Source organism: Chiloscyllium plagiosum, unplaced genomic scaffold (assembly GCF_037043375.1).
Source record: "Chiloscyllium plagiosum isolate Xiang-an unplaced genomic scaffold, Cpla_swu_hap1 HiC_scaffold_45, whole genome shotgun sequence".
NCBI classification, from domain to species: domain Eukaryota; kingdom Metazoa; phylum Chordata; class Chondrichthyes; order Orectolobiformes; family Hemiscylliidae; genus Chiloscyllium; species Chiloscyllium plagiosum.
Genome location: NW_028270183.1, coordinates 36315009 through 36329113, shown reverse-complemented (window position 1 = coordinate 36329113; position 14105 = coordinate 36315009). Strand labels below are relative to the sequence as shown.

Sequence of the window (14105 nt, the reverse complement as noted above, 5' to 3'; positions counted from 1 at the left end):
AAACAATGGGCATTGGAAGATACACTGCAAAAATTCACCCAGGCTCCTGCAATAACACCTTCCAAACCTGCGAACGCTCACACCCAGAAAGTCGATACATTCCCTTCAAGCTAAACACTTGGAACATCACTATAACCGGGTTTACACATTCCTGTGCCTACCTCTGTGGCACCAGATGGCACGATCGCATGCACAGGATGAAGATGACAACTCAACACCACCTTCTCAAGGATAGCTGGGGGTTGGTCATGAAATGTTGGCATGGCCAGCACTGCCCACATCCACCCAGTAACCAATAAAAATAAGCAGGCAGTAACCAACCAAGAGAGGAGCCCCCAAGGGGATGTGAATGGAAGGACAATGAGCACAGTAACATCCAGAGGAAAAGGAGTTTGAACCAAAACTTACAGGAAGAAATTAAGCAAAACGGGGCTGAGGAGATGTTCCTAGATTTGTTGAACACCGTGTTGTGTGAAAAGCTGCAAAGTGACTCAGTGAAAGAGGTGCTTTTCCTCGAGTTTACACTGAGCTTTATCCCAGCACAGCTGGAGGCCATAGACCTCAATCCTGTCCCCATCAACACTCCCACAGGAAGGTACAGATCAGGCTCAGATACAGACTGAGGCTCCTTTATACTGAAAGGAATGGTCCCTCTACACTTTTACACTGAAGCAAAAACTCCCCCTACCCTGTCCCCATCAAACAGGGACAGCTACAGATTGATAATGTATAAAGCTCCCTGTTCTCTTTTAAGCTGAAAGTGAACCTACCTCAACACTGTTCATATCAAACACTCCCAGAACAGGGACATGATGCAATGAGATTCTTACAAATAAAACACTATCTACTCTTTGAAACTGAAAGTAAAGCTCAATCTTCCTTTTTAAAATGAATGGAAAGCTCCCTCAACACCCCTGACCTGCATTGACCTACTGCCATCCCACCTACTTTCGCTCACCACACCCCCACACCTACCCTCCTATTAATCACTCAGCCCCCTTTCCCAACCCACATTCCTGATGACAGGCTGGTGCCTGAAACACCGACTCACTTGCTCCTTGGATTTTGCATAACCTGCTGTGCTTTACCACACTTTATGACTCTCACCTCCAGCATCTTCAGTCCTCACTTTCACCCTCAACATGATCCCAACCAGTCAATCTCTCCCAAAAGCAAGGTCAGCGTGGGATTAGATACAGAATACAACTTCCCCCGCTCATTTACACTGAACATAAAGCTGCTTCTACACTTGTAAACTAAATGTAAAGCTACACTGTTTACAGCAAACACTAACAAAGCAGAAACATCACTGAGTTAGAAACAAAGTAAAAGATCCTACTCTTTACAACTGAAACAAAAGCTTCCTCCATTCTTGAAAACTGGAAGGAAAGTTGTCCCCAGGACAGAGACAGCACAACGTGAAATATAGAGTAAAACTGCCTCTACTCTATGAATTAAAAGTGAACTGAAAGTTGAGTTCTCCCTACAGTGCCCCAGCCAAGAACAGGTTTAGATACAGAATAAAGCTTCTTCCAACAAGTACTACCAAGGATAGACGAGATTAGATTACTTTACAGTGTGGAAACAGGCCCTTCGGCCCAACAAGTCCACACTGACCCGCCGAAGCGTAACCCACCCATTCCCCCACATTTACCCCTTACCTAACACTACGGACAATTTAGCATGGCCAATTCACCTGACCTGCACATCTTTGGACTGTGGGAGGAAACCGAAGCGCCCGGAGGAAACCCATGCATACACGGGGAGAATGTGCAAACTCCACACAGTCAGTCGTCTGAGGCGGGAAATGAACCCGGGTCTCTGGCGCTGTGAGGCAGCAGTGCTAACCACTGTGCCACCATACTGCCCACGATAGGTACAGTCTAAGAGAAATCCCTTCAGTCTGCCCAAACCCTGTTTCGAATTCCCATTCCCATTCCCATTCCCACACAATCTCTCCATGGTTCTCACTGTCAGACTGCCCAGGTTAGGATGGGCAGAATACAGCAGACCCTCTCCAGGCTCAACGAGCTACCTTTGATGATTGTAGTCATGGGGATTTCCTGATGAGATCTTGTGGAGCTGAATTCAGTCAGGTGACAGCACAGCAACTCACAGCCACTCCTATTGGCCCAAATGTAATCGATCCTCCTGAGAACAAAGCCATGAGTTCAGTCATTGGTGGAGATTGTCAAGATTGGGGCTGGTCGATTGGTTCAATGCTGCTGCTCCTGGTCATATTGGTATCAGGTGAGTGTGGGTTGTGTGTATAAAAGGAGCTGGTTGGGGAATGTGGGGATGGTTGAGTTGTTTGGGATCATGAGTGATTTTGTAATGAGGGGTTTGTTCCCTGTGTTAATGTTAGTTGGAGCTGTCTGTTGCTCTGACACATGGCAGCAATTTTTGAACCAGAGGTTTCCATGGGGAATTGAGAGAGCCAGCCCTGTTCCTGAGAGAGTCCCTTCTCATGGGGGTTCTAGGTTCCCAGTGTCTGAGGGTGTGAGTTTGTCCCCACTACAGACTGTGATGGTGCAGTGTGGAGAGCACAACCTGCTGGTCAAGGCCCAGCTGGATTTATTTGGAACTGGGCACCTGATTAAAGCTGCTGACCTGACCCTGGGGACAGTAGGTTGTCAGCTAACCAGGGTCTACCCTGAGAACCACACTGTCCTCTTTGATTATGGGCTGCATGAGTGTGGCAGCAGATTGCAGGTAATGGGAGTTCTCCACACTTGCAGGAAGCTTGGGTGGTAGCTTATTCCAGTTAGGGTTACATTGAGGAACATTGACTTATTGAGGGTCTGTCTCCTGCTAGCTTCCTATACTGGATTAGACTGGGCCTTACCTGGTCTTATCTCTAAGCATATGCTGCTGTTCTCATTGGTTTAGAAGCTTTGGATTATATGGGTGGTTCTGTTAATGTTTTTAGCTAATGAATTAGCTATAATGCGGAGGAGTGAATGATTTGAACTTATTCCTGAATGTGAACAAAACAGTGCTTTTTCTATCAGTGCTTTCCAGCATGACACTTTTCTATAGTGAAATCTGAAGAAAACATCTGTCTTGTTGTAGCAGAATGATGTGCTAAGTTTTGTGGTGAGCAGTCTATTATCCTGAGTTTATTTGACTCACTTAGTCTAGTTTCATCCCAATTGTGGGACTGTTGGGAATAAATTGACTTGTCTAGTCCTTGAGCTCTATATCTGACCTGTTGGTAAAACTGTTTTGGTTCCATTCTGGTTAATTCATGCTTTTGAACTTGGTTTTTGCATTCTCACTAAAGCTGATGTTTCACTAACTTTGTCTGTAATCCCTTCCCATAGTCTGAAGACTTCCTGTTTAACCTTGTAGATAAAGATCACCATGTTCCTGTTCCATCTATCTGTAATTCTGCTGTGATCTTAAAACCAATCCTGTTGACCAACTGAGCATTCCCTGGCCTTTGGATATGGAATTCCAATAATTCCTGATTTTTGGAATGATGCAATACCATCTTGCGTTGATCCTAAAAGACTAACCACTAACCACTGACCTATTGTATTCCAGTTGTGGTCACTCCAGATCTAGAGTCTGTCACACTCGGCAAAGAATTGTTGCCATGGGATGTTGTGAACCCTGTGTAGATCTTTCTCCATTCAGATCAGTTTCTCATTCCTTAACCTGGTGTCTTTCAGATCACTGGGGATTTCCTGATCTACACCACCCACCTGACCCACACCCCAAACTATCCTGGATCTGTCATTGTGAGAACCAATGGGGCTGTTGTTCCCATTGAGTGTCGTTATTTGAGGTGAGAATCTTTACTCGATTGTCAATATGATCCCCAGCTGCTGTTGTCTGACCCTGGCCTAAAATGTCTGCCCTGTCTCTCCCCAGGAAGGGCAATGTGAGCAGTAACCCCATCAATCCCACCTGGATCCCATTCAGCTCCACCAGGTCTGGAGAAGGCCATCTGTCATTCTCCCTGCGTCTAATGAATGGTGTGTGATGGGTGACTGGGGAGGGATCTCCTGGTGTCACTCACTGCGAGTTACATTCACTGTCTCCAACCCTTGTCCTCCTGTACTTCAGGTGACTGGCTCACAGAGCGCCCTTCCACTGTCTACTCCCTGGGAGACCTCATTCACATTGAGGCGTCTGTTTCAATGGTCCATCACGTGCCCCTGAAGCTGTACATTGATCGCTGTGTAGCTACACTGAGCCCAGACAAGGACTCCACCCTGAGATACAGGATCATTGACTACAATGGGTAAGGAGCTCTCTGCTTTCTCCAATTGTTCCCATCTCAATGGCTTCCCTCCATTCACTTCACGGCCCTTTGTCCATCTGCAGTTGCCTCCTGGACAGCATAGCTGAGGACTCCTTTTCAACCTTTGTGTTGCCGGGAGACGGGCGGGAGCTTGACAAGCTCAGGTTTGACCTGGATGCGTTTCGTTTCTATGGTGATGAGCATTCCTTGGTAAGAGGAAGCTGCTGATTGGCTTCTCCATAGTGGGAGGGAGTCACTAAATACTGACTTGTTTTGAATGTGTTCCTCAGATTTTCATCACCTGTCACCTGAAAGTTGCTGCAGTGGATCAGGGAGATTCCAGGAACAAAGCTTGTACTTTCCAGAAGCTGCAGAATATGTAAGTTCCCTCTCTCTGTCCCTCAGGGATGTTGTTGTTGGGAGAGGTGATGCACCATGTGGTTGATGGGCTGGTTCTCTTGTTTAGCTGGACCCCATTGGAGGAATCTGACAGTGACATTTGTGCCTGTTGCCATGTGGGGAACTGTGGGAGCACAAGGGAGATCCTGTTCCCCTCCAGAGGAAGGAGAGACCTTGGTCCTGAAGCTGGTAGGACATTGACCATCTTGATGTTGTGGATCCTCCCCTCTCCATCTCTCCCTGACTGGGATATTTGATCTTGCAGAGAATGAAGCTGGATTCAAGTGGGAAGGGGAGGCCTCACTTGGCCCCCTGATCATCCTGGATACTAGGGTGACCAACTTGGCAACTGAGCCCCTGCCTGAGGTTGAAGTAAGGATACAGGAGAGGTCTCCAGGTGGGGAGCTGCCTGCCTGCTAGTTTCCCTTTCTGTCCCTCTTTCTCTCAGTAACCATTGGTTTCTCCTTGTTCTGTAGGTGTGGAGTTGGTTGTGTTGGTGACCCTGACTGTGACAGTGGTCTGTCTGATCTCTGCTTCATTGCTGGCCTTGGTCCTGTACAGGAAACACAAGCGAACACCCATCAACCTGTGATGACACAGTCAATAAAGCAGTGATTCATGGTTTCTTCTGTCTGGAGCTGGTTTTTCTGCATTCTCTGTTGAAATATTCCTGGGTACAATCTCTGGGCTTGGCCTGTCCAATCCATGCATTGAGCTTCCAGGATGATTGATTGGGTTATCGAAGATATTGTTTACAGTTTGCTTTATCCAGTGAGTACAGGGGGCTGTAGACCTCACTGGAAAGGGGTTTCTGAATTTGATTAAATCGCTGTTTGCAGAACATGGCAGGAACTGCTCAGATGTGGCAGCATCTGAGGGTGAAACAGCTGGTGTTTCCAGTCTGTTCTGATCCTCTTCAGAAGTGTCCAAGTGGATTCCCACTGTTCCTGTCTCCATAGTTCAGTCAGCCAGAGTGAGGCATCCATTGGGAAATGACTCTGCAGGGTCTGAGAAATGCCTGCAGCTTTCTCCATTTAGAGTTGGCCTCAGGGTGTCAGATATAGAACCTGATTTGGGAGCCAGTGGGGTGAGGACCTGGCTGTGGGGTATATTCCAGGGTTTTGAAGGTTGCTTTTGTGGTGCTGTGGGTGGCTATAGGGTCAGTGCAGGCTGTAGCAGCCCAGAGAATGGTGCTGTAATGGGCTGAGAATCAGTTGTAGTGGATTCTCAGGCTGTGACTGCCCCAGTAAGCCTTGGATCCAGGTGAAGTTAGTCCTATCCAAAGGGCAATGACTGGTGGGAAGGGTGTTTTGAGGAATGGCATAACCCATTGCCCAATCAGCATTGGGGTATCTGTGTGCCTGAGGCTGACCAGACAGGGGATAGTAAATGGGTGGTTTACATTTCCCTTAAGTGGAAACTGGACTTTCCAACTCCTTTTTATGGGAGAAAGGTCATGGAAATGGATTGGTTGTAAAATTCTCTCCTCCTTCCGTTGAGAAGGGAAGGAAATTGACTGGCCTAATGTGACTCTAGACCCTGAGCACTGAGCTCACTTTACCCTCTAATGAGTGAGCCAGCAGCTCTGTTGTATCCAAACAACTGGATGGACTAAGATTGTTGTGGGTTAGTGAGGGACATGAGCTGCAGAGCTCAGCTGAGGCATGGCAAATGGAGCTCAATATGGAAAGGTGAGGTGATTCACTTTGGAAGGAGTAACAGGGATGCAGAGTACTAGATTAATGGGAAGAATCTTGGCAGTGCAGATGAGCAATGATCCTGGAGTCCATGTGCATTGACCCCTGAGTTTCCACCCAGGTTGGTAGACTTGTTTAAAAAGGCATGTGGTGTTAGGATTTACTCGAGGGATTGAGTTTCAGAACCATGAGCTCATGTCACAGCTGTAGAATATGCTGCATATGGAGTATTAGACACTTTCCTCCATGGAATTATAGGAAGGATGTGGAAGTTTTGGAAAGGCTGGAGGAGCTTAACTAAGATGTTGCCTGGAATGGAGAGGAGGCTGAGGGACTTGAGGCTGTCCTCATTAGAGGGTAGAGGCATTGAATTGAGACCTGTGAATCCAGGTTAGACAAGCAAGTCTTTCCTCCAATGGTGATAGCTAGCATGAGGGGCCATTTGCTTTAAACTGATAGGTGATCATAATAGGACAGATGTGAAAGGTAGTTTCTTCAGTAGAAGGCAGGGCATTCTATGCCCCAACAGTAGTAGACTCATTAATGTTAAGGGCATTTAATTGGTCATTGGATAGGCACATGGATGAGAATGGAACTGTGAAAGGGCTGAAGGGCCTGACTGCTTGTGTTCCATAAAACACAGCATGGTATACACTGCTACCACTTTGTTCTCTCCCTACCAAGAGGGGTAGCAGCACCATGTGGTAAAAGGGAGTTGTCAACATGGATCTCATGGGGTCCAGAGTCACATGACGACAGGTCAAACTGCTGGATACTGTATTACACTGTGCCAGCTGATGGATCAGTGTTCCTCCAGTGTGAACAGCATTTAGATAAAGCAGTTGGGGGTGAAGGGGCAGAATGTATTCTGGGTGTAGAGGGGAATGGCCAGCCCTGTGGCCCAGCAGCCTCATTACTGACTGAGCTGGCCAGCTCCTAAAGGGCATTGCTTTGACACTGGCTACCTCAACAGGTGGAGGGATTCAATAGGATTGAAAAACCTGCTTGACCCCATCCTCACCATCTGCTTTATTTATTCCTTCGAAGAAATAACCGGATTGGAGGGAGTGGTAGATGTGATCAATTATGGATTTCAGGAAGGCATTTGACAAGTTTACTCCTGGGAGACTGGTTGGTTAGCAAAGTTATATCTCATGGAATACAGAACTAGCCATTTGGACACAGAACTGGCCCTGAAGGTAGAGGACAGAAGATGGTGGAGGGTTGCTTTTCAGACTGGAGGCCTGTGACCAATGGAGTGCCACATGGATTGATGCTGGGTTGACTACTGTCTGCCATTGAGGTAAATGATTTGGATGTGAACAGAGTGAAATGGCAGAGGACTCCAGATTTGAAGGTCAAGAGGACAGGGAAGGTTACAACAGGATCTTGATCAGATGGGCATTTAATTTAGATAAATGCAAGGTGCTGTATTTTGGAAAAGCAAATCAGAGCAGCACTTGGACACTGAACTGGTAATGCCCTGGGGAGAGTTGCTGAACCAAAACCTTGCAGTGCAGGTTCATGGTTCCTTGAAAGTGGAGTCACAGGTAGATAGGAAAGTGAACAAGCTGTTTGGTAAGCATTCCTTTTTACTACAGAGTAGAGATGGGAGGTCATGTAGCAGCTATACAGTACATGGTTAGGCCAATGTTGGTATATTATGGGCAATTCTGGTCTCCTTCCTCTCATGAGGCTGTTATGAAACTTGCAAATGTTTTCTGAACCCTTTCAAGGATGTTGCCAGGGTTGTAGAAGTTGAGCTATGGGGAGAGGCTGAACAGACTAGGGCTGTTTTCCCTGGAGTGTTGGAGGATAAGGGGTGACATTAAAGGTTTATAAAATCATGAGGGGCCTAGATGACAAATGGACAAGGTCTTTCCCTGGGGTGGGAGAACCCCCTCATGCTAAACCTATGCCCTCTAGTTGTGATTTTAGATTAGATTACTTTACAGTGTGGAAACAGGCCCTTCGGCCCAACAAGTCCACACCGACCCGCCGAAGCGTAACCCACCCATATCCCTATATTTACCCCTTACCTAACACTACGGGCAATTTTGCATGGCCAATTCACCTGACCTGCACATCTTTGGACTGTGGGAGGAAACCGGAGCACCCGGAGGAAACCCACGCAGACACTGGGAGAACGTGCAAACTCGACACAGTCAGTCGCCTGAGGTGGGAATTGAACCCGGGTCGCTGGCGCTGCGAGGCAGCAGTGCTAACCACTGTGCTGCTCACCATGGAAAGATATCAAATGGGACCTAAGGGACAATGCTGCGGTAGAGGGTGATGCATGTATGGAATGGGCTGCTGGAGAAAGTGGAGGATGGTACAATTACAGCCTTTAATAGGAAGGGTTTCAGTGGGATATGGGCCAGGTGCTAGCATCTGGGACTAGATTAGGATATCTGGTCATGATGAGTTGGACCAAAGGGACTGTTTCTGTGTCCAGCATCATAACTGTACACCTCAGTCCTGTCTTCACACTGATCTCTATCATGCGAAATGGGATAGACTTCAAATAGGTCATTCTGTCAGAATACAAAAGAGGCCCATTGAGTCTTTACCACCATATAACACACTTCTATCTCCACTCACCTCTCTTTCCCACTTGTAGGCCCAGGGTTTCCAGTGTTCTGAAGCTTTGTGTTCATACACATACTTATCCAGTAGGCTTCCTACTTCCATTACCTGTGCTGTCTACAAGATACACTGCAGCAATTCACCAAGGCTCCTCCAACACCTCCCAGAAAGTTCACACCTTCCCTCCAAGCTCAACACTTGGAATGTCACTGTAACCATGGTTACAGATTCCCTTGATCGTGTCTCCCCATAAAATACTCCCAGAGAGTGACAGCACATGGTTTAGTACAGATTTAAACCTGCTCTGCTGCTTTGAGGTAAAGGTCAACTGAAAGCAAAGTGCCCTCTACACATTGTCACTATAAAACATTCCCAAACACTGAGAGAATAAGATTAGATGCAGAGTAAAGTTACCTTCACTCTCCCCATCAAACCCTCCCAGAAGGAGGACAGCATGGAGTTAGATACAGTGAAGTCCTCTCCAGACCTCAGTGGACAGTAAAGTTGCTACTACCCTTAAATTGAATATCAACATCCTTCAAATCTGTTTCTGTCACACTCTCCCAGGACAGATACAGTATGGTGTAATGGTTAGCACTGCTGCCTTGCAGCACCACGGACCCAGGCTAGTTCCCAGCCGCTGGCAACTGGCTGTGTGGAGTTTGCAGGTTCTCGCTCTGTCTGTGGTGATTTCCTCTGGATGCTCCAGTTTCCACCCACAGTCCAAAGATGTGCAGGTCAGGTGACTTGGCCATGCTAAGTTGCCTGTAGTGTTTGGCACATTAGTCAGAGGGAAATGAGTCTGGGTGGATTACTCTTTGGAAGATCAGGTTTAATGGGTCGAAGGGCCTGCTTCCACACTGTAGGGGAATCTAATCTTTCTAAAAAAAATACCTGGCAAATGTCTCACTAGACTGTCCCAACCAAACATTCCCAAGAGGAGGTGAAGTATGATGTCAATATGAGGACCACGCACTTTGTTCTGCCCAAACCCGTCTCCAAACTGCATCCTATGACTATCTGTCAGTATTTCTCACTGTCAAACTCCTGGGTTCAGACCCACCAGTCACCCTCCTCGATCAATGAGTCACATTTCAATGTGGCAGAAGATTGCAGGTAACGGGAGTCCTCGTCACTTGCTGTCAGCTTGGGTTGGCGATTGTTCCTCACTGTGACCTGGCTGGGATGGGCATGAATATTGTGTGGGGGAGGGTCTGACCCCAGCTTTCTCAAACTCCACATTACCTTTACATTGTCTTTTGGACCTTGCTTCAACTGCTTTCTGTCTCTACCCTTGTGTTGTCATCCCCATTGGTCTGGAACATTTGGATTCCTCTGAACCTCTTGTATAGTTCTTCAGTGCTTCAGCTCCACTGCCCGTGGACAGATCCATTTGAATGGAGGGGTCACTCCGTCCACCTTAATTCTGACGGGTTGTTCTTTTTCAAATAAGCAGGAGGTGTGAGTTGAAGTGCCTTGAGCTGGAAGATGTCCAACTTACTCTCAGTGAAATAACCAGGCTCCTGGATGAAAGCTGTTCTGTTTCAATATTTTCGCTTACTACTGCTTCCTCTCCCTGGTCCCTGACGCTCTCCTTTTCTTGAGTCACGTTCCGATTAATCAACCCAGGTCTTGTGTGAACCACCTCTCCTCCTAAAATGTGGAGGTTGCATGTCCTAATATGATGAGGCCAAAATATACTTGCAGCCTCATTTCTCCTGTTAATGAAAATCATCACCATGTGCCTCAATGTTCCTCTGCCCTGAATGTTTCCTGATTAGCATCTTAGTCCAAGTCATACAGTCACACCTGTCACTTCCACTTCTGCTGGCAGTTCATTCCATATTTGCACCACAGTCTGTCTGAAACAGCTACCCCACAACTGCCTCTTGAAACCCACACCCCCCTCCTCAGCCCTCTAGCTTACGACTCCCCTGACCCATCCTGGGGAAAAGGATCTCGATAAGCCAACACTCAACCTCCTATGCTGCAGGATCAAGCAAGTCCCAGCCTCTCCCTCTGCCTCAAATCCTCCAGTCCTAGTCTCATCCTTATAAATCGTTTTTACATCCTTTCCAATTTAACAACATCCTTCCCATTGGGTAACCAGAACGGTACAGAGTATTCCAAAGGTGGCCTCATCAATGTTCTGTCCTGTTGCAACGTGACACTCAAGCCCCTGTACTGAATGTTATGATCAATGAAGGCAAATGTGTCAAATGCCACCTTCACCACCCTGTCTGCCTGTGATCCCACTGTCAATGAACAGTATACCTGAACCCTTTGGTCTCCCTGTGTTCACCTACACTTCTCAGGGACCTACCATTAACGGTGTAAGACCTGCCCTGCTTTATCTTCCCAAAATGCAACACCATACATTTATCTGCATTAAACGCCATCTTTCATCGTGACAACACAAGGGTAGAGACAGAAAGCAGTTGTAGGACTTTTGTGCGGAACATTGATTTTTATGCTCCTTGGATGCTGCCTGGCCTGCTGTGCTTTTCCAGCACCATTCTAATCTTGACATTAAACTCCATCTGCCATTCCTTGGCCCAACTTGCTTCTCTTCGATAGCTTTCTTCACTGTCCACTGTACCACCAATTTGGTCTCATCAGCAACATTACTAATCATGTCTCCTACATTCGCTGCTAAGTCAGTTATATGAATGACAAACAGCAGTGGACCCAGCACCAATCCTGCCAAACACCACTGGTCACAGGCCTCCAATCCAAATTGCAACCCTCTACCATGACTGTCTCCTGTCGTGAGGCCAATTTTGTATTCAATTGGCAAGCTCACCGTGAAACCCATGTGACCTAATTTTACAAATTAGTCTACCATGTGGAACCTTGTCAAAAGGCTTTGCTAAAATCCATGCAAACAACTTTCATCACTGAGCCTTCACCTCTTTCTTTGGTCACCCCTTCCAAAAGACAGTCAAACAATTTTGACAGACATGGCTTCCCATGCACAAAACCACGCTGACTATCCCTAATCACTCCCTGACTTTGGAAATGCATCTGGATCCTGTCCCTCAGAGTTTCCTCCAACAACAAACCCATTACTGACATCAAGCTGTAGTGTTGTGGCTTTTCCATGCTGCAACATTAGCCACCCTCCAGTTTTCCAGCATGTGACCACGGCTATCGATGATATAAATATCTGCTACAGGCCCTGCAATGTCTTCCCTAGCTTCCCATAATGTCCTGACATTCATCTGATCAGGTCACATGGATTTATCTAGCTTTGTATTTTAAGACTTCTGGCATCCCTGCAGCAATGTTGACCGTTTCCGAGGCATCCCTCTTTTCCACCAAGTTGCCTCTCTTCCATGAGTCTCTCCCCAGGAAATACAGAAGCAAAATATTGTTTTCGGATCTGACTCACCTCCAGTGAGTCCACATATGGACAGCCTTATTGATCTGTTAGGGGCCCTATTCTGTTCTGTTGAGTTTACAGAAAAAAACTCAATCCATTTGATGAACTGAGCATTCCCAGACTCGAGCAGCAGGTATCCCAATGACAACTGACTGAGAACCATAGAATCCCGATAGTTGGAAGCAGGCCCTTTGGCTCATTGAGTACAGACCAACCCTGGGGAGAGTGACCAGCTCACCTACCCTCTCCATGTAACACAGCATTTCCTATCATTAACCCACCTAGCCTCCGTATCTCTGAGCATTAATAGAAATTTAGCATGGCCAATTCACCTGACTTGCACATCTTTGGACTGTGGGAGAAAAGCAGAACACCCAGAGAGGACCTACACATACACAGGGAAAATGTGCAAGCTCCACACAGGTAGTTGACTGAGGGTGAAATTGAACCCAGAACCCTCACACTGTGAGGCATTGAACCGCTATGCTGAGGTAAATGACTAACCCCTAACCTTGAGATTATTGCCTCTAATACTACACTCCTCAGCTCTGGGAGGAAGAAGTCTCCTGGCTCTGAGCCGGTCACACTCCCTGAAGAATTGTTGCAATGGGATGATGTCATTGTGAACCCCGTGTAGTTCCTTCTCATTTCAGATCAGTTCCCCATTCCTTAACCTGGTATCTTTTAGATCACTGGGGATTTCCTGATCTACACCACCCACCTGACCCACACCCCAAACTATCCTGGATCTGTCATTGTGAGAACCAATGGGGCTGTTGTTCCCATTGAGTGTCGTTATTTGAGGTGAGAATCTTTACTCGATTGTCAATGTGATCCCCAGCTGCTGCTGTTGTCTGACCCTGGCCTAAAATATCTGCCCTGTCTCTCCCCAGGAAGGGCAATGTGAGCAGTAACCCCATCAATCCCACCTGGATCCCATTCAGCTCCACCAGGTCTGGAGAAGGCCATCTGTCATGCTCCCTGTGCCTAATGAATGGTACGTGATGGGTGACTGGGGAGGGGTCTCCTGGTGTCACTCACTGCGAGTTACACTCACTGTCTCCAACCCTTGTCCTCCTGTACTTCAGGTGACTGGCTTACACAGGGCCCTTCCACTGTCTACTCCCTGGGACACCTCATTCACATTGAGGCGTCTGTTTCAATGGTCAATCACGTGCCCCTGAAGCTGTACATTGATCGCTGTGTAGCTACACTGAGCCCAGACAAGGACTCTACCCCGAGATACCCATTGTAGTCAATGATGCTGTAAGGAGCTCTCTGCTATCTCCAGCTGCTCCCATCTCAATGGCTTCCCTCCTTCACTTCACGGCCCTATGTCCATCTGCAGTTGCCTCCTGGACAGCAAAGCTGGGGATTCCTTTTCCACCTTTGTGTTGCCGGGAGCCAGACAAGCTCAGGTTTGACCTGGATGCCCTCGGTTTCTATGGAGATGAGCATTCCTTGGCACGAGGATGCTGCTGATTGGCTTCTCCACAGTGGGAGGGAGTCACTAAATACTGCCTTGTTCTGAATGTGTCCCTCAGATTTTCATCACCTGTCACCTGAACGTTGCTGCAGTGGATCAGGGAGATTCCAGGAACAAAGCTTGTACTTTCCAGAAGCTGCAGAATATGTAAGTTCCCTCTCTCTGTCCCTCAGGGATGTTGTTGTTGGGAGAGGTGATGCACCATGTGGTTGATGGGCTCGTTCTCTTGTTGAGCTGGACGCCATTGGAGGAATCTGACAGTGACATTTGTGCCTGTTGCCATGTGGGGAACTGTGGGAGCACAAG

At 47.4% G+C, this 14105-nt stretch overlaps 1 protein-coding gene across 1 annotated transcript; it reads left to right on the top strand.

The window, feature by feature from the left end:
• The first annotated feature begins 3853 nt into the window (after nt 1-3853).
• LOC122547075 (zona pellucida sperm-binding protein 3-like) lies at nt 3854-5263 on the top strand. The gene is made up of 5 exons (XM_087983103.1): nt 3854-3980; nt 4072-4249; nt 4333-4459; nt 4540-4628; nt 5125-5263. The coding sequence occupies exons 1-5, from the start codon at nt 3854-3856 to the stop codon at nt 5261-5263; spliced, it is 660 nt and encodes a 219-aa protein (XP_087839229.1).
• Nucleotides 5264-14105: the final 8842 nt, after the last annotated feature.

Excerpts from the sequence above, each read along its gene's own strand:
- LOC122547075 (XM_087983103.1), top strand. The coding sequence starts at position 3,854 with ATGTCTGCCCTGTCTCTCCCCAGGAAGGGCAATGTGAGCAGTAACCCC. Across the intron at positions 3,981-4,071 it reads CTCCCTGCGTCTAATGAATG|GTGACTGGCTCACAGAGCGC; the intron begins GTGTGTGATGGG and ends CCTGTACTTCAG. Across the intron at positions 4,629-5,124 it reads TTCCAGAAGCTGCAGAATAT|GTGTGGAGTTGGTTGTGTTG; the intron begins GTAAGTTCCCTC and ends CTTGTTCTGTAG.